This window comes from Sturnus vulgaris, chromosome 8, assembly GCF_052056855.1.
Source record: "Sturnus vulgaris isolate bStuVul1 chromosome 8, bStuVul1.hap1, whole genome shotgun sequence".
NCBI classification, from domain to species: Eukaryota; Metazoa; Chordata; class Aves; order Passeriformes; family Sturnidae; genus Sturnus; species Sturnus vulgaris.
Window position 1 is genome coordinate 17,155,149 of NC_142250.1, and position 23,025 is coordinate 17,178,173.

General features: G+C 37.2%; 1 protein-coding gene across 2 annotated transcripts in view; it reads right to left on the reverse strand.

Annotated features, from left to right (window-relative positions):
• ADK (adenosine kinase) overlaps nucleotides 1-23,025 on the reverse strand; it is a 271,853-nt gene that overhangs the window by 42,270 nt on the left and 206,558 nt on the right. For both annotated transcript variants that reach the window (XM_014879843.2, XM_014879844.2), the window contains exon 8: nucleotides 5,073-5,108. In XM_014879843.2, the coding sequence (XP_014735329.1) occupies nucleotides 5,073-5,108 (36 nt within the window). The remainder of the gene's footprint in view (nucleotides 1-5,072; nucleotides 5,109-23,025) is intronic.

Genomic DNA, 23,025 nt, shown 5'->3' on the forward strand with positions numbered 1-23,025 from the left:
AAGGAGTATGTGTGACTGTAATTATTCCCTGTGCTATTTACTGTATCCCACTTTCTTCACATCTGTGTTAAATAACACTTTTTTTCCCAGTTTCCTCTTTGTACAAGGAACTGTACTGAAACATAGTAGCCTTGAATATATGAACACATAATAATACTTTCTGCATTACCTTTTGAACTGTTTGTTATGAATCCAAACTTGCTTTTTAACACTATTATTATTATTACAGACAGAGAATATGTCTGGGTTATATATTTACTAGCACCCTTTTAAGTGAAAATACCTACCTCTTCTGTAATACTTTCAGCCTCCCTCTAATTTCTTCCCTAACTTGGGTAGTCAGTGAACCCATTGATTTACACACATTTGGCAAACATGAAAATAGTTCCCCTTTATTTATTGGTCTTTTCACCTCTTTTTAAAATTCTCTCATACTTTTCATTTCCATATATGATACTCTCACATGTGTTATTTCTTCCTTCCTCCTGCTCAGACAGCTAATAAAACTCTTAGAAGGCAATGGCTGCTACCAGAGATGAACTGAGGACAGTAACAGAGGCCATTTTACCACTAATTCTCAGAAGGCAAAAAGTCTCTGAAAGATGCTGGAGAAAAAAAATTGAAATTGTTGCTCTTCTGTTTTGAAATGTTTTCTGAAGAGGTTTATGAACAGCAGGTATGAGCTGGTGGCACAAGCTGTTGAGAATGGGATGGATGGATGGATGGAAAATGCAGCCCCCCAGGCTGGTGATACATAGGCTTAGCAAAGCCCTGCCATACACAGGTTAACCTCAATTCTGAGCTACTTCAGGCCTTGGTAATTAAGAGATCCACAAATCAGAAATTACAATAAATCATCATGAAGATCAAAGGAAACAGGGGAGAGGTGTTTAGTTTTTGCTAAGTAGGAAGTGGCTACTAGTGACTTTATTAGGCACATTTTCAGTGGAATAAAGCAGGCACAGAAATCAAAGAGCTTGAATATATTTGTACAATATATTTACAGGCACGATAAATTTTAAAAGGAAAATGATGAAGTTATAATAGGAGAAAATGGCATGATCAAGAGATGATTTCTTCAGCTTAAGGAAGAATAAAGATTAATTTAGATGAAGAAAAGAGGACCCCGAGGAAAGAGATTACTGAAGAGCCATAGAACAGATGAAATAATGTAGACAGGGAAAAAAAGTAAAAAGCATATATGTTTTCAGGAAGAACTAAATATATAATAAGCATGTAACAGTAGAAGGAAAGTATTTAGGGTGAAAAGGTAGGGTTTTTTTTAAAAAGCAGAAAATTCAAGACAGAGAGATTTGAGCACTTCTCTGATTGTGCAGACTTTAGAAATAACTGCATAGTGTCTTCTGTGCAAATTAACTTGACCATTTTTAGCCAAAATTACTTCCCATCCTAATTTTTTTCAAAGGAAGAGAATAAAATAAGAGCTTCAACATGAATGTTAAGGAGGCTTTAACTTTTGCACAGTTTTTTTTCTTTTAAGGTACAACTGTGACATTTTACAATATGTGAATATTTGCAGCTGAAGACTGCAGAGGTGCTAGTGCCCTTTATTTCATTGTCAGGCAAACACCATCAAATGTTGCCATCTCTGATTTCTCTTCAGAATACATAGCCAAAATGTATAATCTTTGTTTAGCAGTGATTTTTACCTGCCCATTTACTGAGTCTTTCTTACATGTCCTGTGCCTATAGACATGGCTGAATGATGAGACTGCACTGGTTTGTGGTCCTAAAGCCTCTGTACACACCCTGAATTCACAGGATACTCCCACATACCCAGTTATAGACTTGAAATGATTTAACAAAGCTGACATACAAATCTCTCTAGAGCATGATTGGCCTGTTGATGCTGCACCTGGAAAACCTCACATGTGGCATTCATTGCAGCAAGTAAGGGATATAAATGTGAATAAAGCATGTGAATAAAGCATATCAGATATCCCAGGATCAGACAAAGGCATGTGGCAAACTGCATCCAGTTAGAACTGCTATCAAAGCTTGTCTTCTGATTTCCACCTCTGAACAGATACCCAATGGCTGGGACTGCCACAGCCCTGCCCTAAACAAGCATAAATCCTTGAAAACAGTGGTCTTGTGCAGTGTAGCTCATTAACTTGAAGACCTAAAGCTGGTCCAAGGTAACAAAACTCTTTCTAATATGGTTCCCCGATGAATATGGACTTAGAGGAGACTACTAACAAGAAAAGTTATTTTGCATGGCAGCTGCTACTAACCCCATAGATATTTCCTGTTCCATTCATTTCAGTTTACTGGGGTTGACACACAGAACTGAACCCTAAATTATATGTTTAAAGTAGTACTTTGTTTTCTTAATTTGTACATAGAAGAAACAGGAAGATACCTTTTTGTAAAAGCAAAATCTTTAAACCTTTGTTATTTGAAAATCATTAGAAATGTCATTAAAATATACACTATGTATATAGAGACACTATACATATAGTTTTAAAATGCCATAAAACATGAAATTCACAAAAAAAACCCAACCCCACAGTGCCTCTCAGGAAGAGATAACATCAGAAATAATGTTCTGGTTTTGATTATTACAGGTAAGTGTTGGTCAGGGGATAAAGTGAAGGAAATAATGGTCTTCAAATATTGTGATTGATTTTACAAAAATACTTCGTATTTCAGCAAAGTACAATGGAAAACTAACTGTGGGAATGGTGCAGCATAAAAATTAAAATTCCTTTGAATGGAATTTCCCTTACAAAGAAAAAACCAGGTTTGTGTCATGGAGGTGTTGTCTTTCACCTATAACAAGCTTTCATTTCTTTAGAAAAGGTGTGTATTTTACTGGAGTTCTCTTAATTGTAACTTTTTTTCCAAAAACTGTTTCAGATTCATTCCATATGTAAAAAATGAATTTAGTATACAAAACTGTTGGAATTACTGTGAGGTAGAACAAAAAAACCACAAACAAACAACTAAATGAAAGAAGCTAGACACCAACTGATTCTCTATGCTAAAAGATTTCTGATTAAAAAATAAAAGTCTTTCCAGGTGGCAATTCAAATGCAGCCACCAGCAACTTTTAATCACTTCTATAGAAAACATCCCCTTGATTTTCGTCCTGGTCAATCAAGTTCTTTTCTTTAATTTACCATGCTTTACCAGTTTTCTATTCTCAATATAAAATTCCAGCTTTGAGAGCTGCTGGAAATTTATCTTGATTTTAATTGAGAGGCTAATTGAATGTATTTGAGTTTTTCATAAGATGCTTTATTATCAGTGGGGGGGTTTTTTGGGTTGGTTTTTTTTTTTGTTTTGTTTTGTTTTTTTGGTTTTTTTCCTCCACAGCACAATAGGAAAACAAAACTGTGGACACTTATCAAGTTTTACTCCTCTCTGTCAGCAAACTTGATGTGTGAGTCGTTGCCAAGCAAGGGAGTAATAAGAGATAAGATCATAATCATTGTGCACTTTACTGATATGCTGTAATCAAATGTGGCAGATTTAGGATGTTCAGGAGGAACTGTGCTAAAATCTCTAAGCAAGCACTAATGGAAAGGTTAATATGATGGTAGTTAGCAGACACCAGCAAAAGCAGTTTGTCACTAGAGCTGAATTTAAACCAGGCACATTCAAAGTCTTTAGCTCAAGGGGGCAATAAAAATATAGAATGGGTAGACTTAATACACTACTTCCTTTCTTTTTATTGTCTAGCTACCAGAGGGTACCAATAATTTCTTATGCTTCATATTTTGGAGGCATCTGTGAAATTCATTCATTAGCATAAACTCAAAGTGTATTTTTATGCCTAACAATACAGATTATACAAATGAAAATTGACAGTGATAAAAAGTCTTGATTTCTACAAAGCAGCCACGTGAATTTGGGAAACATAAAATGAAATGGGACAGCCCACAGTTTTAATAGCTAAAACAGTGATGGCATTGATGTACCTGCTGGTATATGGTTCTAAAGAAATCGAAATTGTAGAACAAAAGCTGTCAGTCTTTCCCTCTTTTTTTATATGCACCCAACCACACACAGAAGTGGCACATTCTGTAAGCGGTGTAGTTTGAATCGCGCGGCTTCTATTATTTATGCAAAATGGGTGTTGAGCAGTCAAACTCCTCTCTATTCTTCTACACTGCAAACAAATCAATTAAGGTGGGTCTTATTCCAGGGGAAAAAAAAAAACAACTTGTAAAAGGATTTATGTGTGTTCGGTTCTGCAATTTAGATTTCAGTAAGATCACTTACTATCTGTAAAATTAGCACAAGCCTTGTCACATTAATTATAGTATTTAAAACCTGCCTGTTTGAATTGGTTAGAGACCAATAGCTGATGGCTCTCCAGATTAAGCTATCTGAATGTAGCCAATAGGAGGTACTAGTCAAATAAATACCTAGAGAAGATGAAATCAAAAGCTCTGAAAATCACTGTAAAATCAACAGCATTTACTTAAAGAAAGTAGAGGATCAGACATTTTTAGAGCTCAGATGGAAAACACCAACTCGAATATGTTTTGAAACACAATTTCTACACTACCTTTTCTAAAAAGCAGCTGTTTGTAGAAGCATGGTTTACATTAATCAGTACCTAACAATTTTATACACAACCTTTCTAAAATCCATTTGCATAATGATAATCCGCATATGGCAGGGTTTAAGTTATTTAAGCGGTGTTATATTTCACTATTTAGTCTTGCTTCACCACTGCTTTAGCAGTGAATCCTTCTGGAGTGTAATGCAGCTAATGAGGTAGCTTTTTAACTGAACAAACTGACAGGTCCCATATCTGCAGAGGCAGCTTGAAACCGTGCCCAACCTCTCGGCTTCCCAAGAGGCTTTTCAAAATTCAATAAATAACATCTGTAGGCGATGTTGGGTGCAGACCTAGCAGAGTGCGTCATAACACTGAGCTGGCAGAACAAAGAAACCATGACGACTGCCAAGTTTCCATGGCAACCGCTGCGAGGCTTGGAGAGTATAATAGCACATCAATCATTGTCCAAAAGAACTTCATTATCAGCAAGAAAAAAACCTTTAGGATCTGTTTAGTGTGCAATTGTGGGTTAACTCACCTCAAAGCCTTGCTCTCTAGCAAAAGCGGCAGCTTCCTGAAATAATAAAAAAAAGAACAGTTAATTATAAAGTGCTAGATAATGAAGAAATAACACATTTTGAAACTCATTCAGCCAGTTTTCCTTTTACACGATTATCTCAATATAGCCATATACAGTTGTTCAATTCTGATAGTCGCACCAAAAGCTTCTCCCTCTTCCCTCAAGCCCAACAACAGCAACAATGTCAACACATTTCACAAGTTCAAATAAAGAAGGTACAGTGTGTTTTTTTCTGAGCGAGGAAAGTTCTGCAGATAGGACTTGAACTAGGAAACATCCTTCAGACACATTTTTAATTGAAAATGTATCATAACTCCATTTATGTAAAGCACTTCATGGATACATGTTATCAAGCCATTTTAAAAAAAATCATCTGTCATCTACAGTGCATTAAAAAACTAGGATCATTAAATGTGTTCAGATCTTTGTGCTAGAATCAGATGAACATTTAAAAATACTCTGATTTCTTAATCACTGCTCTAAGCAATTTAACTATTTTTAGTTAACTTTTCCTGAAAGAACAAAGGAAACATAATGGTATCAGAATGTCCTCATGCCTTATTTATATTAACTGGTGCAATTAAAAATCTGTTTTGAAATAAAAGCAAGAGGATGGAAGACAATAGCAATGTTTTTCCCTTACTCATTTTCTATTTTAACATTGGAAATATTGCAGAAAGCCCTTGAAGTCTTTATGTTTTAACTTGCATTCTTTCAGATTATCTTTGCCAAGTGATATTAATAGAGGGATAATCTTGAGCCAAAATGGTGAGTTGATCTAAACAGAAATAACTACTCTACCAAACCAATCCAGAGTGCCTATGAGAGGTTTCAGTGCTTCAGAAAACACATAGTTGTGGACCTACACGATCTGTCAATTTGGGGGCAATAGAAGAATTTGAAGTGGGTACAATTGATTATAACAACAGTAAGTTGAGGTTAATAAAATGTGATAAGCTGAAAAGCACAACTCCTCAGGCTGCTTCACTGCAGAAACATAAGGCTGACCGGGTTACCCTTAGCTGATGTTGACAGAAAAACTGAATCATGGTCCTGACAATTGGGTGCGGGCAAGGTTAGCCACTTTGACAATTTACTTACAATTGAATCCCTTCTTGTACATCACACAGTCAATGACATTTGCTAGCCTGGCTGTCAAGAAGGAGTGTAGGGTTCAAAGATATCATGCAGTGTTTTCCTAAACCAGCATGTGATTAACAAAGCCTATGCTCGTATGAAAAAAGAAGCCTTGCAAGCTTCCACTCTGAAGTGATGCACTTACAATGAACTGCAACACAATCAAGAAAGCCTCAAATGGGACCGTGACACAGAAAAATAAAATAAAATAAGTGAAATAAGGGAGTGATAGGGGGGAAGAGAATAAGAAAATTGACTAAAAAATTATATCATGAAGCCAAATAATTTCTTTAACCTCAAGTTTTTAGCCATGCAATTGAAATCGGAAGTTACACTGATCTGTCCTAAGGGATTTCTTTAAAATCCCAATACAGCAGGACATTAACATCTGTGTTAAACTATTGTCTGGCCAGGAAATTGGACACCAGTACATGAAATAAAAACTGTTCCAGCGAAGTGGTGCTTTCTTGTGTGGGAGACTTTGAGAGAATTCATCTTAATTTTCTGTACTGGGGCACCCATGCATAGCACATGTGTTTTGGAAGACCTGGCCCTTCCACAAGAAAGGATAAATGATTGCACATTTCTTAAAAAGTATCTCATCTTCAGATTCTCCTGTAAGAGCGTCATCTTTTAGCCTGGTCTGCTGCCCAGCTACGTGAATAATGGCAGCCAGCATAAAATCCCAGATTTTCCTGCAGTTGACCTCTAATCTAAGAGAGCCTGAATGTACCAAAGAACAACAGCAATCTTAATTTTCTTCTCTCTTATCAACTGAACCTCAGAATGACTCCTGAGCAGCTTATTTCAGTAAGGATTGTGCCTACAGTCCCCTAAAAAACAGCCTCTCTCAGAATGAGATCTCTTTAAGAATTAAAGCCTTTCCAGTAAAAAGACTTAATAAAGCTCAAAACACACATTTACAGTTTGGTGTTTGCGAAACGCTGAGAAATGTGAGGCAGGCTGTGATTGCCAGGGACGGTTCAAAGTAAATTAACCAGATAAAAGCATTGAGAACCTTTTAGTATCTATTCACAATAACAGTGAGAACAGGAAACAAGCAGAACCCATCTGTGCAGCCCTAGGGCACCTCATACTGAGCTCCACGTCTCTAATAAAGTAGTCAGGTTAAAGTCTAAGTGGATGTAACATGTGGAGACTGCTTGGGTTACAGCGGCCAGCCGGGGCGTTCCCTGATGCAGGTGATAATCAGTATGATAATCACTGTATTTACAGGCTTTCCATTTTATATCTGACATTGAAAATCACGAAGAAGGAGGGATTAAGGAAATAAACAACCTACACAGAAGCTTTACTGCTCTCCAGAGAATGCAGCATTTTCATTCATGCGTGACATGCGACAACAGCAGAGCAAAACAGCGACAGAACAGAATTTTCTTAGGAGGCTTCATTTCACATCAGGAGTTCTTTCAGTTTTGATAAACTTTACACATTATTCATTCATTACTCCAACTCAGCATTTTCAGAGCTATTTTCTGTTACTGCCTACAGAACATTTCATTAAACCTTCTCCCCACCTTATCACTATTTCATACTAAATGTATTAAAAACTCACACTCCTTTTCCTATATAATTTTTTTACTAACTGTGACAGAAAATTTATTGTTGCACCACCTGAAGTAGAAATGAGATTTGTTTTTAGTTGTGAAATGTCATTTGGCTCATGCTGTTTGGGGGAAAAAAATCCTAAGTACACTCATGCCGCCAGCACCTGTGTGCAATGCTCCTTAATGGGAGTAACACGATGTCACCAAAGTTAACACACACCCTCTCTTTGCACAATAGTGGGCAGTTTACACAGGAAAGTGAGATTAATTAAGGAGATAACAATAAAAAAGACAACTTCCGTTAGTGCTGGCCTTGCTGTTATGTTAGAATTAGCTTGCTAGCTGAAAACTATTTCCATTCTTGCATGTATTTTACTGCTGTTGGAGCCCCAGCTGAAAACTATTTCCATTCTTGCATGTATTTTATTGCTGTCTGAGCCCCAGCATTCAGTGAAAGGAAATGTTTATAATCTACACACAGGCTAATTTTAAAGGGACTTGTTAAATCCTGAGCCCTTTTATCAGTAGCAGTACAAACTATTTGTTTATAAATAAACAGAAACATATCCTCCAAACACAGAATCCATCAGCCTCTGCAGTCCTAGGAGTAACATACAATCCTATGTTAGCCCCCTGTGCTAGAATACTTTTATGTTTATAGAGTTAAGATGGCTCAACTTCAATTATTGCATGTTCAGTTTGCCATGAGACACAGAAGGCATACTATATATTGAATATTCTTGACATATCCAAATTTTTTTTTGTTGGTACCAAGGTTTTATGATTACTTGATCACATTACAGCCAAAATGGTAACAACTTGCATAGTGGGTTAAAATTAATTCATGTAGGCCAACATAAAACTCATGCAATTGCAATGAGCAGCATTTGAAACCATGTATTGACAAAATTAGCTGATAAAGGCTGTTTCAAAAACACCAGCAACATTACTATCTACAATATGCATTTTAACCTTTGTATGGAAAAAAAAAAAGAGCACTGAAAACTAAATTTGCATTTCATTGCCGAAATCAACATTATCTCATAAAGAAATGATAAAACAGCAGGACAGCAATGATACCCTTGCACACTGAATGCATTTCCTGTAATTGCACAAAAAAAGCAAATGCAGGGGACGCTGAAGATAATCCCTCCCCTGCCATCCTTCTTGGTAGGGAAAACATTTCACAGAATAACCTCAACTCACATATTACAGTACTACCCCCTGGATTTGATTTAGTGCTTTTAATTGGGAGATTACTGACAGGTTTTGAGGGAGTTCCTACTTCATTAACTGTAAACTTCCCGACTTGCCCAAAATACACCCTATTCACATTTTCAGGAATGCCATCCTCCTTTCTCTGCACAGCAAGGCTGTGACGCGGAGGGTTCAGCCCTGCCCACGAATCAATGCAATCTCCAGCCTGCACACACACACACAGAGCATGTGTAACTGCACAGGAAGGTCCTTGCAGCTCAGTGCAGAGCAGAGTGCAGAGCAACAAAAAGAAATGAAAAAGTGAACTTGTGCAGACTAACTCAATGAGAAATAATAAATGACCGTGAGGACCATATACTTTGTGTCTGAATATGATAGGACAATTCCTGCTGGTAACAACCATGTTTGATTGTAATTTGAATAGTACTTCCAACACTGTCCCTTACAAGCCTTTCTAGACTGCTAAATCTTCTAAAAATGACTGTTAAACACTTCCTTCCTTTCCTACATTTCACAAGTATGGATTGCTAGTTTTCTTCTATTTACATTGTTTCCTTGAACACACTGAATTCTATTATTATCTTGCTCAGGTAATTCTCTTTTTCTTCAGTATAATCATTTACTACCATTCATCCCACTTCTGAGTTCATCTCCAACCCTGGTTTAAATTTGTGTCCTTTGTATCCTCCCTTGCTTTTCTACAGATTGTACTGTTTGTGGCAACAAACTTACTTTCACAAATCTCTAACATTAAAACCCTGTTGTCTAAAAGGAAAGGGTGACAACTGAAATAAACAAATGAAGATATAGGGAAGATTTTTGTAGAAGTGATGCCCACTGATACCTACAACTTCATTTGGTAGAAGACAGACTCAAATAATCAAAGTTGGTTTAGATTGATAATCTCCCTTCTTAGAGGTAGAGGCTGAAGATTCATATTTCTGAAATAGATACTTTTATTAATGATTCCCTAAAGGACAGCAGACTTGTAAAGCAAAAACCAAAACCAAACAAAAACAAACAAACAAAAATAGTGTATTATTTGTCTCTCCACAAGAGACAAACAGACAAAAAGACGATAGAGACATAAGTCTTTATTGTAATATAATTACTAAGACTTCTAGTTTACCTTAATTAGGCACATTTGTCCTTCTATCTGTCTGTCCCTTGTATCATCTTTCCCTGTCCCTAACAAGGAGCTTTCTTATACAGTTCTGTGTTTTCAGAGCTCAATCCTTGTTTTATAAATATCACAGGTACTGAGAACCTCTGATTTCAGTGGCATCTGTTGTGCCCTGTAAATCTGAGTATGAGCCAGAAAACAGACACTCTCTTTTGTTAAAATCTCCCTTCTTGTTTTCTTGGAAGATAAGTAATGAAGAATGAATTATCAAGATCACCATGTTCCCTCATTTTTGATATTTCCTTCCTAAAAAACTTGTCACAGTGCAGGAGATAAGCTAGTTTTTAAGAAAGAGATCTAGTGAGCTGTGCCATGCCATGTTTTCTACTCTTCCAGCTTCAGGCCAGTTTATACTAAACATGACCCTAGAAATGGGGCTTAAGGCATAGAGAGAACAATGGATTTTCAACTGTTGCCTTTGAATTATAACAAAGATGTCATAAGTACATCTACTAACTTCACAGCAGAGTTGGTGGGGTGTTCCATCAAATCCAGGTATTTAAATGCAGCCCATGAATGTGCAGCAATGTGATCTGTCTTTATACCACTTTTTCCTGTATATGATTCACAAAACCACACTAAGATAAATCTGATTTTATTCTCTGTACCAATTTTAGGAAAATAATAGATTCATATATATATATATACACACAGAGAGGTATCACAGCAAATCCACAGCTCTTAACATGGTGAATTAACAGCATAGAAGAACTACAAGTACTTTCATATGATGCAAATAGGGGTGATGTCAAAGCTGTGGTAATGACTATCATGACCTCCCTAAGGAATTAGAGGTAGATTCTGCTAAAGACTGCAGATCAGTTGAAAACATGATTTCAACAAATGGCTGCTATTATTCTGCTACTTAAAATGAATGGATGAAAAGTCTACAGGACACAGTTCCAGCTGGATCACTAACCTTTAGTGCCAACAGTACATTTATTGTAGCTAGTGGTAAGATACACGTGTTCATCTTCAATCAGTGCTAAATAGGTATCAGTGCTTACTCAAAACATTGCAGATAGTCCTATCCAACCTGTTATGTCATTGCAGTCTGATTTAGACAGGCATTACTTTAAGGTCAACTATTATTACTACATTTCACTGTGTAAAGGCAATACAAGCTCATATGCCTTTATTTAAAAAGGCCATTTATAAAGGCATTAAGGACTCAAAGGTAAATGTAATTTCATGCTTTTCCTTTTTTCTTTTCCTCAGAGATAGTTGCTTTAATATGGGTCATACAAGAGTTTGAGAACAGAGGACAAAAGAACCACACAGTGTATTTTCTGAAACAAATGGTGACATTCTGCTACAGCTGAGCAAGTTTGTGCTACACTTGGGGATGTGTCACACAGATGTAATGCTTCAATATTATTTTTGTTTGACAATACAGAGGACTAATCCTTGATTCAGTCAGTAGTGTGAACCTGTTCATGTTTTAGAGAAGATCATTAGAAGTGGTCAGAGAATGGACAGACCCTGAACTCAGTTCTTGAGAATCAACTGAGAACCAGCAAGTATCCACCCCTTGCTGGGTATTACTGAAAAAAACACAGCTGGCATCAATTGGATGGGCAGATTTTCATAAAGGAACACTGAGGAGTTTTTTACCCCACTTTCCTTTTCTCATGAGCAGTACTAGACCCCAATTTTTTTTTTTAATAAAGGATAGATAGTGAGAATTCATGTCATATCCTAAAATATTATTTCAGCTTGATCCAGAAATACTAAAGATACTGGTAAATATATGTACATTGCCTTCACCCAGTAGCTGAAAATATAAAATAATAAGAATCAATTCAAGTGAATAATCAGAATAAGTATAAATACCATATGGAGTTAAAGTTGTAGTGTTCAGAGGGGGTTCTGGCAGAGTACCAGAGGGTTTTGTCTGAAAAAGCTTAGTGTGAAAAGAATTGAGAAAGAAACATATTTCCTGTCCTGCTTGGGTTCACTCTGCAGTGTCTGTATCACGTACAATTCATTAATATTCAAGCTATTTATTCTCCTATTCAGGTTACTACCAGAACTATAGTTCCTGCCAGAATCTTCTGTGCAAAGAATCACCCTGAGTCAGAGCTTAATGCCATTACAGGGGCTGCAGCGGCTGCAGCAGGGATGTGCCTCTGAGCCATTTTGAAATGTTATGATGGATAAAGTGCTATTACTTACATCTCTAGCCTACATCCTTACCTAAAGAGCTGAACTACTTATGACTCTCTATGTGTCTCTCTCTTCACATATTACAAACATCAAATTAGTGAACAATACTTCTTTTCATCATTTCTCTATATAAATATGTCTGTTAAAAATAAATGCATCATCATTAGAAGTGAGAAGAAAAAAGACACCCCTTTCTTAAATATTATCGAATCAGAACATAATAAAAATGAAAACAGAAATATTAATAGCTAGAAGAGTTTTATTTGTATATAAAGATAGAAGATGTGTGGGGTCTTTTGAAGTCTTTAAGACTGTTCATTGAATGCTCCCAATGCTAACTTTCTGGCTGGAGGATGACAAACAGAAATAAAAGATTGCATCATTTTCAATGAGGCCTTCTATGATTGTAACCACTCAAACTAGCCTGAAATCAGACAAGACATTCTCATCTAGCAATTTCAGATGAAGAGAATAATCAGATACTCTGCTAAAAGTGCTAGGATCAAGTAGGATCGTCTCTAGTTCTGGTAAAAGGTTAATGTATTTTTAGCAGTGAAATTGAGTTGTTTTATATACTTTGTTTAGTGTGATGTCATGCACAGCCATTTAGAATTATAACTGAGGCTGTGGCATTGGGAGCTCTGTGAAAAGCAATCATTGTGTCACACTCTTGATATGCTGGGCTTGCTCTGCCTGTTAACTCTAGCAAAAAAACCAAAGTTGCTCACTGCAATTTTCAGCAGTAACAATAACTTTTTAATTGATCTTCAAATTACATATTTTACCCTTTGAATGAATTTCAAACCCAGCTGACTTTAGGATTCTTACTGGAGTTTCTTGTGCTGTTTAATGCAAATTCAATGATGCATTAATCTGTGTTCAAGATACGAATACTGAAGATGAATTTAGTTTTCTGAAATTTTCAGTTTTAGCTAAGTGTAGCTACTTTATGGAAAGAAAAACCTAGTTCACAGTCTGTATCAGCAGTGGTCTCTCTCAACATAGTCATTACATGGAAAAGCAACATTTCAATCTGACCACAGTTAGATCACTGTTGTCCTGAGTGAAGCACATAAGCTCTAATTCCAGAGGTGACTAAGGCACTATTTATCATCTTGGACAAGTAGCTAATTTCTTGGATCAATTTTTTAAAAATCCACAGAAGTTAGACTTTAACTGCTTTTGACCATTAAGTGTTTATGGGTGAGGGACTTTGGTAAAGTTTAGTTTTCTATTAGAAGCCATCCTGAACTTGAGACAGGCTCAAACAGATCAGAGATTGAAAGAATAGTCAAATAATGAAATTGAAGGGATATGATTCCAACATATTTTAAAATGGTATTACAAAAAACATGCAGTGGTTGAGTTTGTTAGGGGCCTCTGCACGTCATCTACAGAGTCCAACCCCACTCCTCAAGCAGGGTCAGGCTGCCCAGGACCACTGGGTTTTGAATATTTCCAAGGATGGAGTCTCTACTGCCTTTCTGGAAAATCTGTCCCAGCACTTGACCACCATCACAGCACAGCCTTTTTCTTATGCTTAAATGAAACTTCCCACAGTTGAATGTGTGCCTGTTGCCTCTGGTTGTGTCACTGCTCATCCCTGTAAAGAGCCTGCCTCCACTTTATGGACTGCCTCTTGTTAGTGTGCACCAATTAGATCTCCCTGAGCCTCCTCTTCTTGAGGCTCCCAGTTTCCCCTCCTCATTCCACAGATGCTCCAACCCTCAATCACCTCTGTATCCCTTGGTGGCATCACACCAGTGAGTCTATGTCCTTCTCATGCTGGGAGCTCAGAACTGGACCCAACACTGCAGACACATCCCATCAGGGCAGAGCAGAGGGAGGGACCACTGTCCCCCCCCACTGCTGGCAATGCCCTTCCTAACACAGCCCATGATGCTGTGCTCTTCCTTCCCTCTCGTGCAGCCACATCACTGCCTCATATCCTTTCTCTTCCACTGGAATTCTGAGGTCCTCTTTTGTAAAGCTGCTTTTTACCCAGCTGATTCCCAGCCTGTCCTGGGACCGACATTCCTCCCCAGGGAAGAGGACCTCCCATTTCCATTTGCTGAACCTCACGAGATTCCCATCAGGCCATTTCTTCCCTCTGTCAAGGTCCTTGAAATTTGATATTATACTGTGATTTTTCTTGAAGAAGCGGGATTCAGAATTCCTATGACAAATGAAGCTACAAGCATACTGAACACACCATTTTACTTTTAAGACACCACACTTAGGAAAAGAGGAAAAAGAAAAAAACAATAAAAAGAGGTAAAAAAAAAGTTGTACAAATATGCATTAATTCCTATAGGAAAACTATTCGAAATTAGATATCATAATTATGGAAAACTGCATCCCTGCATCGAAGATCAGTAATTTTTCACTTAATACAAAACAACATAATTATGACAAGAACTTATTTGTCAAAAGTGCATTACAAAAGTTCAGCAATGCATTATTCCATGGATACCTGTACACAGATCTCTTTCTTTCAATCATTTGTGATCATTTGCCCAAGATGCACTGGATAGGCAGCAGCAATACTGATATGCTGAATTCACAGTGGTGTTGCCTGTCAGGTATTTGCCTTCCCTGTTAAACCAACTTTATGTACACACACATATACACACACCCATACATGACTTTAACAAAAGCATATCTAGATCATGACAAAACATGATCTCCCTCTCTAAAACTCCCTAGGTTTCAGTTTTCCATATGCATCCATTTTACAAGCCCTTCCTTGTTAAAACAGTGGTTTTCACAATCAATTTTATTCACTAGACCTTCAGCTAGGGAAAAACTTGGTGCCTGCAATGGAATCCCAGCCACTAAAATATAACAATTTATTAGCACCTTCAAGTTTTCTGAGCACTTGAAGGTTATGAAGATCTACAGCTATAATTTGAGATATACTGGTTATAGCACCATTCATGTTAAATAGTACTGATAGATCTTTTTGTTACTATGAAGTTATTTTACCTTGTTAATGTAGTTGCAATAACTTATTATCTGTTCCCCCTTCAAGACATAATTTGATATATTCAATAGTCATAAAATATTGAATTATAAATATTTTTTTCAGCATAATGACTGAAGTTGTTCTACAATTTGCTGTGTTCATAAACTCACAAAGATAACTTTTAAAGCCAAGCTGAAAAATAAAATTTGGATTCAGTCCACAGAGAAGAGAAATGAAAGATTTGGTCAACATTTGAATAAAAGAAAATTCTGAGTTTCAACTGTGCTCTTTTTACAGGAGCAGTTCTCTAAACCTCTGCTAAGCAAGGGCATTCTCCACCAGTTGTGTATTCTAAAGGATCAAAACAATCTATCATGGTTTTCAATCAATAAAGTTTTATAAACTTGGTACGGAATGATACAAAAAAATACCATTTCTGATTCCGCCATATGTGCATTCTCCACATACTTCCAGACTCAAGGAAAAATTTTTTTAAGCCTCAGATATACTTCAGAACAGTTACCATTTAACCTCTAATTCTATGACTTTAAAATGCTACATTTATTTTAGGATTCGTCTCACAACTATTTTTTAATTACTGAGATAACAGATTGACATTAAATTTTAGTATGCATTTATGGATTTGTTAACCATTAGTGTATGGTTAGTATATGTAAGCAAATGAACCTCAAATTGCACCTGATACCTTTCTTATCTTATACATGACAAGTGGAAGAGTACAAATTATTCTGAAATTGAAATTTGTAGTAGTAGTAATAGTAATTCAGTTTTGGACAGGTTATTTTTAGCTAAGTACTTGCTCAAGCCCTTCACTGCAGATTTCTCACACCTCTGAGTGTTTCGAAGTATAAATAATCTATTTTTTTCCTCTGCCTCTAGCATTACATTTGTGTTTAAATATAACAGAAGTTATTTCAATCTATTTAGTTTGACTCACACTTTCCAACACAAAGAATTCCTGTGATTTCTTCCAAGATGCTGTGTCTCTTCCATTTTATGCAAAATTTGAAAAGAGCTGTAGGGTCAGCTCAGTGCTGTTCTTTTGTTCAGGTGCATTCTGTTTTGGGCTTTAGAAATTTACTTCTTTCTCTTACATTGGTAATAAATTTTTTGGCCAAATACCAGATAACAAGTGAATGGGAACATTCTAAAGTAGTAGTGCTATACTCTCAGAGCAGAAGTAGTGGCAATAACAGCACACCAGATGCTGCATTGGAATAGGTTTTTTTTAAAGACAGTTATTTATGGATTTAGGGAAATGAAGAAGAAATAGGCTGGGGCCTCTGAAAAGTGGCACAAATTTGTACAATCTCCTTGGTTTGCGGTTCATTTTTTTTTTCTAAAGAGCTACAAGGAACGTAGTGCTCACATAATATACTAAAACTTAATTATGTTGTAAACAAGTCAGAACAGATATTCAGCACTAGCATACATGCCTACAACTTCCTAATTCCTTACCTCTTGCCAGATTTTTATACCATGCATGCTCCTCTTTCAGTCAGGTTAATCAACTCTTCTGAACTGTGCTTAAAGAAGCCACATGTGATATCTACCATGCCATGTTTTGAAAATCCCCATGCTCTAAAAGGCATTTTGATCTTAGCTTTAGACCATGAAAACGAACAGTTTATTTGGAGACTCGATGGCTTACATGGCAAGCAGGGAACAGTTTGCAGAGGATACTGTGCTAAAAGTGTCACTTTTAAAAAATAATATTGAAGCAGTTCTTTACAAACATGGCATGTGTCCAAAGCACATATGGAACATAAATATAACTGTAAAATTTTATGCACCAGATTTGACCAAGGTCTTGAGTGCTAATTTATATTTTCTCCATTTTGCTGGAAGACTAGCTGCATTTGATAAAGCTACTTCATAAGGACTCTGTTCTAACATTTACACATCACACATCTGGACTTGGAAAAGGATTCTGAGTAAAAGAGCCAACTAATGCAGATCTTGTTTATATTATGTGCAATTACTCTTGTGTCATGAATCTCCTTGGGATATCAGAATGTGCTGAAGACACCCAAACACTATGTACTTCAAATAAAAGTGCAAAAGCCTGAGCGTTTCTGTCCCTATCAATGATCTTGGTACACACAATCATGGAAGAAAATTAATGGTATTTGTATTTTCTAACAATATTGCATTTCATTTTTATTAATTATTTGTATGTAATTAGAGCTGCCCTCAGCATCTGAAGATCTCCTTTTGGATTGTTTTTCTCTCACAACTCGCTCACTGCAGCCAAGGGAACTAAGTGATGGCAGTTGCAACACTCAATTCAGTTACATAAACACATCTTCCTTGCCAGATTCCCCTGCGGTGTTCCCATTTCATGAAGTCAGTCTGTAGCATTTAGTAATGTACTGTACCAGCAAGTTTCTTTTCATGTCACAAAAGATTAGGTCCTCTGCTCCTGGCAGCAGAGCAGCATGTGTGTGAGCATCACACAAATGGAATCCACCCCACACCAGGTGGCTGCACCAGCAAGGGAACAGGGAAGAAATACAATACTTGACTAGCTACAGAACAAGAACTGGATGTCAGATTTTAGCAGGAGAAAGACAGCCTTCACCCAGAAAATAAGGCAGATTTATTCCTGAGCCTGTTGCAGTGTCAACAACGATGAGTGTATGTTATACCTTCAACCATACACAAGATTCATGTGCTTCAGTCTGTACTGAGTGTATTTGCCAGTAATAAATAATGCTCTGGCCAGACTGTCCCTGTAGATGTAAACAGAGTTACACTTTTTAACATCACAGCTGGAACAAACACACCTCTGACTATGAAAGCAGTATGTGGTAAAAGAGGTGACATAGACAGAGTGACCTAATCCATCACACAGCCTGTCAGCTGCAGGGATCAGGAGCTTTCTGGACAAAGTTCCCCCCCACACCTGCCCCAGTCTCCCAGGGTGAAGTCCATTGATTTGCCAGATCTTACCTTCCCTGTGGATAGGTCACTGCTGAAGGCTAGCTGGGACATTAGAGACAGTGGCTGTATGTCTCTGCAAGGACCAGGCACAATATGAGTCTCTGGGTATGTTTATAGCAGGCAGTGGAGCATCACAGAGGTCTCAGAACACCCTGAACTACCAGGCTGAGCTGGTAATTCATGCAGAGTCATACAGCTGAAGGGACTCTTGAAGCACCAGCAAATTGAATTATCTAGTTTTGCAGGTTGCCTGTCCTGGGTCAGATCAAATGTCATTGGTTGAAGAGTACATCTATGCACTTCAAGGATTAGTTGTAAATTCCATTTGCTGCCTAGATAAAAACACTGGAATTTTTTTTCTGAGAAATAAACATAGGAAAACGGAAAGAATCCAAATAAAACTAAAGTAGCTGGAATTACTTATTAATGGTTAAGAATTACAACACAATGAAAGAGGCTTTTTTCATCCTTTACACAACTCTCAGTCAATACTGAAGCTGTCCTTCCTTCTTTCTAATTTAAGACTTCGTTTTCCTTTGGGCCCTCTGATCAGATTAAAGAATCTAAACAACAGCACTGCTGTGTAAAGCTGGAATCTCAACCACCTGGTCTACATGTCCAGTTCAAGGGCTTAGGGAGGTTGGATTAAACTTCCTAGCTAAAATGATTTCCTTACTCTTCTGTACAACTCTTACAGATAAATGGAATACCTAACAGCTCCATGTCCACATCCCTACCCAGCAAAATGAGATTCTTTCTTTGTGAGAATTCTGACACTACACAATGCAAGGAAGATCAGATCAACCACTACATGAATGCAGATCAATTTTACTTTCACATTTTTACACAGAATTGTTAAAGGCTGGCTCCAAGTGTTGACATGTTTGCTCAGTAATTTGTGTGCCATCCTTCTATTCAGTTAAACAAGAAAGAAACACTCCTGTTCCAGCATAAGATTGTCCACAAGTGGACACAATACAAATCTGAGTTAAAGCTGTTGTGATTAAAATGATGTGCTCTCTCAGTTCAGATTAATGTTTCAGTGTAGACAAGCCTTTATTAAAGGAGAATGACTGAAATGGTGGATTAAGTCTGCAGTCCTGCAAACTGCTTTTCTTCCATTATCCATACTCATAATTGTTATATATATTCAGGTTAACTCACACTGCCTACACATGGGAAAACCTAGCTACAAAAAGGAGTGGTTTATATGTGTGCTAAGAGTTTTCACCTTTTATTTGCCCACAAGTGATATTGAGGTAACCTACCACTGCCCCAGTGGTTAATGCTGACTTGGGAAACCTAGTACCTGGCTTCTCAATTCTACTGGTCAGTGAGCTGCACACCAAGGTATAGAAGTTACCACCTTTACATATACATTCTTTATAAATTTGCCATTTCTAAAGTAAAAGAAGCGGCAGGTAAAAATAACACCACTTTCTGTCATGCTATTTTATATAATACTAACAGCCTGTAAATAGCCAAAGGATAGTTTTATTTATGAGTTGGCACTTAAAATCAGAGGAAATGTCTTTCTGAATACCACATTTCATTTTCTTGAAATATTGCAGGCAAGTACCAATATTCCACAGAAGACTACAGGTTAAGTATATACTAGTGGAATCTCTTTTGATAGGAGCCAGTGGAGCTTTTCTTGTAGCTTAGTGGCAAAGGATTTACAATACTAGGGATGCTAACAACCCAAGATCCATCTGCAACATAAAATGTTCTGTAAATAATATGTTAATAATATAATAAAATGTTCTGTAAAAGAATGTTCTGTTGCTGTTTGTTTAGAAAAGTGTGTGACACTCTCAACTTCTTTCAATACTTGTGCAGAAAATAATCACAGTTCAGGTGTCATTTGGGTATTTTGTATTTCAGAACTAGCAAAGAAGTCTGGTGACATGGTCATTGCTATGGTAACTATACTTTTGTAGTGAACATTGAAGTAAGTAGGTACATAAAACATGTATAAGTTGTCACTATATAAGTTACTGTTGCCCTGGGGCTGCAATAATTTCCTTCCTTTAAAATCGTTAAATCTAGCCATAAATACTTGGTATCTCTCAATGTCCTATTATTTCAATAAGATGACAAGGCTCCTCGTACATAATATAGTGAAACACACAAGCACATCAATTTATCAAAATAGGAACTTTCTGAAGAAGTAATTTATTGGCCTGTAAGTAGCAAAGTATGAACAGGCTTCTGGCCTGAATAAAGCAAACCACTTCCAGGTTTGCACTCAGGCAAGACTGAGCTGTCACGGATTTAAAACACTAAGGCAATTTCTCCATCACTGGGAAATTCAGAGCCATTTCCAGGAAGAGAGCTCCACTGGATCTTCTCAAGTCTTCTCCTTATTCTTTATTTCCTCCTCTACTCAAATAGTCCACCAATGGCTGAGATGTGGAATTATAAAACAGGCTGGACCCTGCCTCCTTCAGCAAACAGCAGTAATGTGCAGAGAAAGGTTTTGGTCCCCCTTTTTTGTTCTGCACTTCAACATAAAGTTTGACCTAAGGAGGTCATCCTTTTGTCCCAGCAGAGCAATAAAGCACCATTGTTATGTCTTTCATACACAAACTTGTTTTGGAACAGCGAAGCTCAAGCTTAACATATAGCTTAACACAAGCTTCTCACAAATAGTGACAATGATCTGATACTCAGAGAAAGGAAGCACAGTTGTCTTCCAATTCAGAGCAGGACTAACTGCTGAGCAAGGGACTGCTCTACCCATGGCTCAGGATGAAGGCAGGCACTGACAGGTCAAGTGGATCCCTTGGGATCGTTTCCTTGGCTTCCATTACATGTATGGCTGGGAAGTCTCATGGTTCAGAAACAAAGGGAACAGTGTTCTACGACAGCTGCACTAGATCATCATAGCGAATGGATTAGGATGGCCATGGAGACTGCAAGGCCCAGCCAGCTATCAGTGATGAGGGAACTACAGCTGAATGTCTTTTACAGAACATATCCCAATGTATGCCCAGCCACTAGACAAACATCAACAGACACCCTTTTAAACTAGAGAATCCCGCTGCTGCAAGAAAAAAAAAGGTGCTAATTTTATGCAGATGAGAAAGCATCCACTTTAATGTATCATTGATGTTCTGGTCATCTCTCTAATGCCAATATTAAGTCCTGTTTTTCACTTAAAGCAGATATTCGACCTTTGTTTGCTATGACATACTGTATCAAAACCTTATATGCTTTGAATATACTTACTGAGTGTACACCAACTTTATTTATGAATCCTTTGACAACTAGGTCCTTTACCACAGATACTCATTGGCTGTATCCCAAAGGCTTTACCAAATGTCATAAGTAATATCATTTGAAATTTGACATTTGGGCTATATTCAAAGACGGAAATTTGTACACAAACTATTCTTGATTACTTTACCTAATTATATCTAGAGGGACTACAGCAGTGCAGGGAGCTCAGACATGGGATCACTGAACTGGTAGTTACTTACCAGTCCTCGCCTCGTGATTTTATAGACTGTAACAATTCATCTCTGGGAAAGAAGCTCAAGTACTGCTTTTTGGTTTCTTACTTTTAGATGGACTGTCTCTGATTAACTACATCCCTAATAAAAAAAATCATGTGGCCACATCCTCTTTTCTTTAAAATATCTCCCATGTCTCTGCTGCCTTAGCTACACTGTACAGAGAGAACCTGAGACAGAAGCTACAAGTCTAGAAAGGGACAATAGGGAGCAAGATCTCCATATACCTCCAGTAGTAAATTCCTAGATCAGCTCAGGCTGTAATGTGCAACTTCACACTAATATAACTGCAAATCACCCCCTCACAGGCTTCATTCAGCAGTAGTGCTCTTACTTCATTCTGCTGTTTTGCTGATACAGAAGGTACACAAGTACAGGTTAACAGGCTGGTGCACTGGGGCTGTTTGCTCTGTTACATTTGGAAATCTGCTCTTATGAGTCAACACCAATAAAAAACAATTTAAGGTTGCGACCACTTGAGAAGAAGAGAATTTTTGCATTACTGTATAATCCTTGGTCTTTCATTTTGAGTCTATGTATGATGCTTTTAAAAAGCCTTTATGATGATGATGATAATGCTAACAACAACAATAACACTACTAATCATTCATAATAATAAAGACAATAATAATAGTAATAATAATCCAGGATGAAAATTTACATCAAGTCAATATCCAGTAAAAATCAGGGTATGAACTGATAACTTCAGTATTAAGACCTGCAAGTATGCTGTAAGAAGTTTGCAATCCACAGCTTGAATATAATCTCAGAAAACCTGGGGTTAGGCTGATATTGAAAAAAATTCAACTACATTAAGATAAAAGATAGACAAGCAAGTTACTCATACATTAAGTCCTGCTTGTCTTGATACTATGAATGAAAACATACATGAAAAAGGTCCAATGTTCTGAAAATTCCCAGCTAGTAATTCCCAGCTAATTTACTTCTCCAAACACTAAAATATTTAGTAGTAACAATAGTTACTCTGCAATTTTACTAGAGGATACTCTATCATTAGTATTCTCACCAGATGGACTGAGACACCTCCCCAGCACACAGCTCCTTCATGGTGCTCCTGTGCCGACAGAGGACCAAGTTAACAGAGAGCCACCTACTTCTCACCCATCTTGCATCACACAATCCCTGCAGTCACATTAAAAACTAATGTGGAAACACAGGGAAACCCAAACTCTTC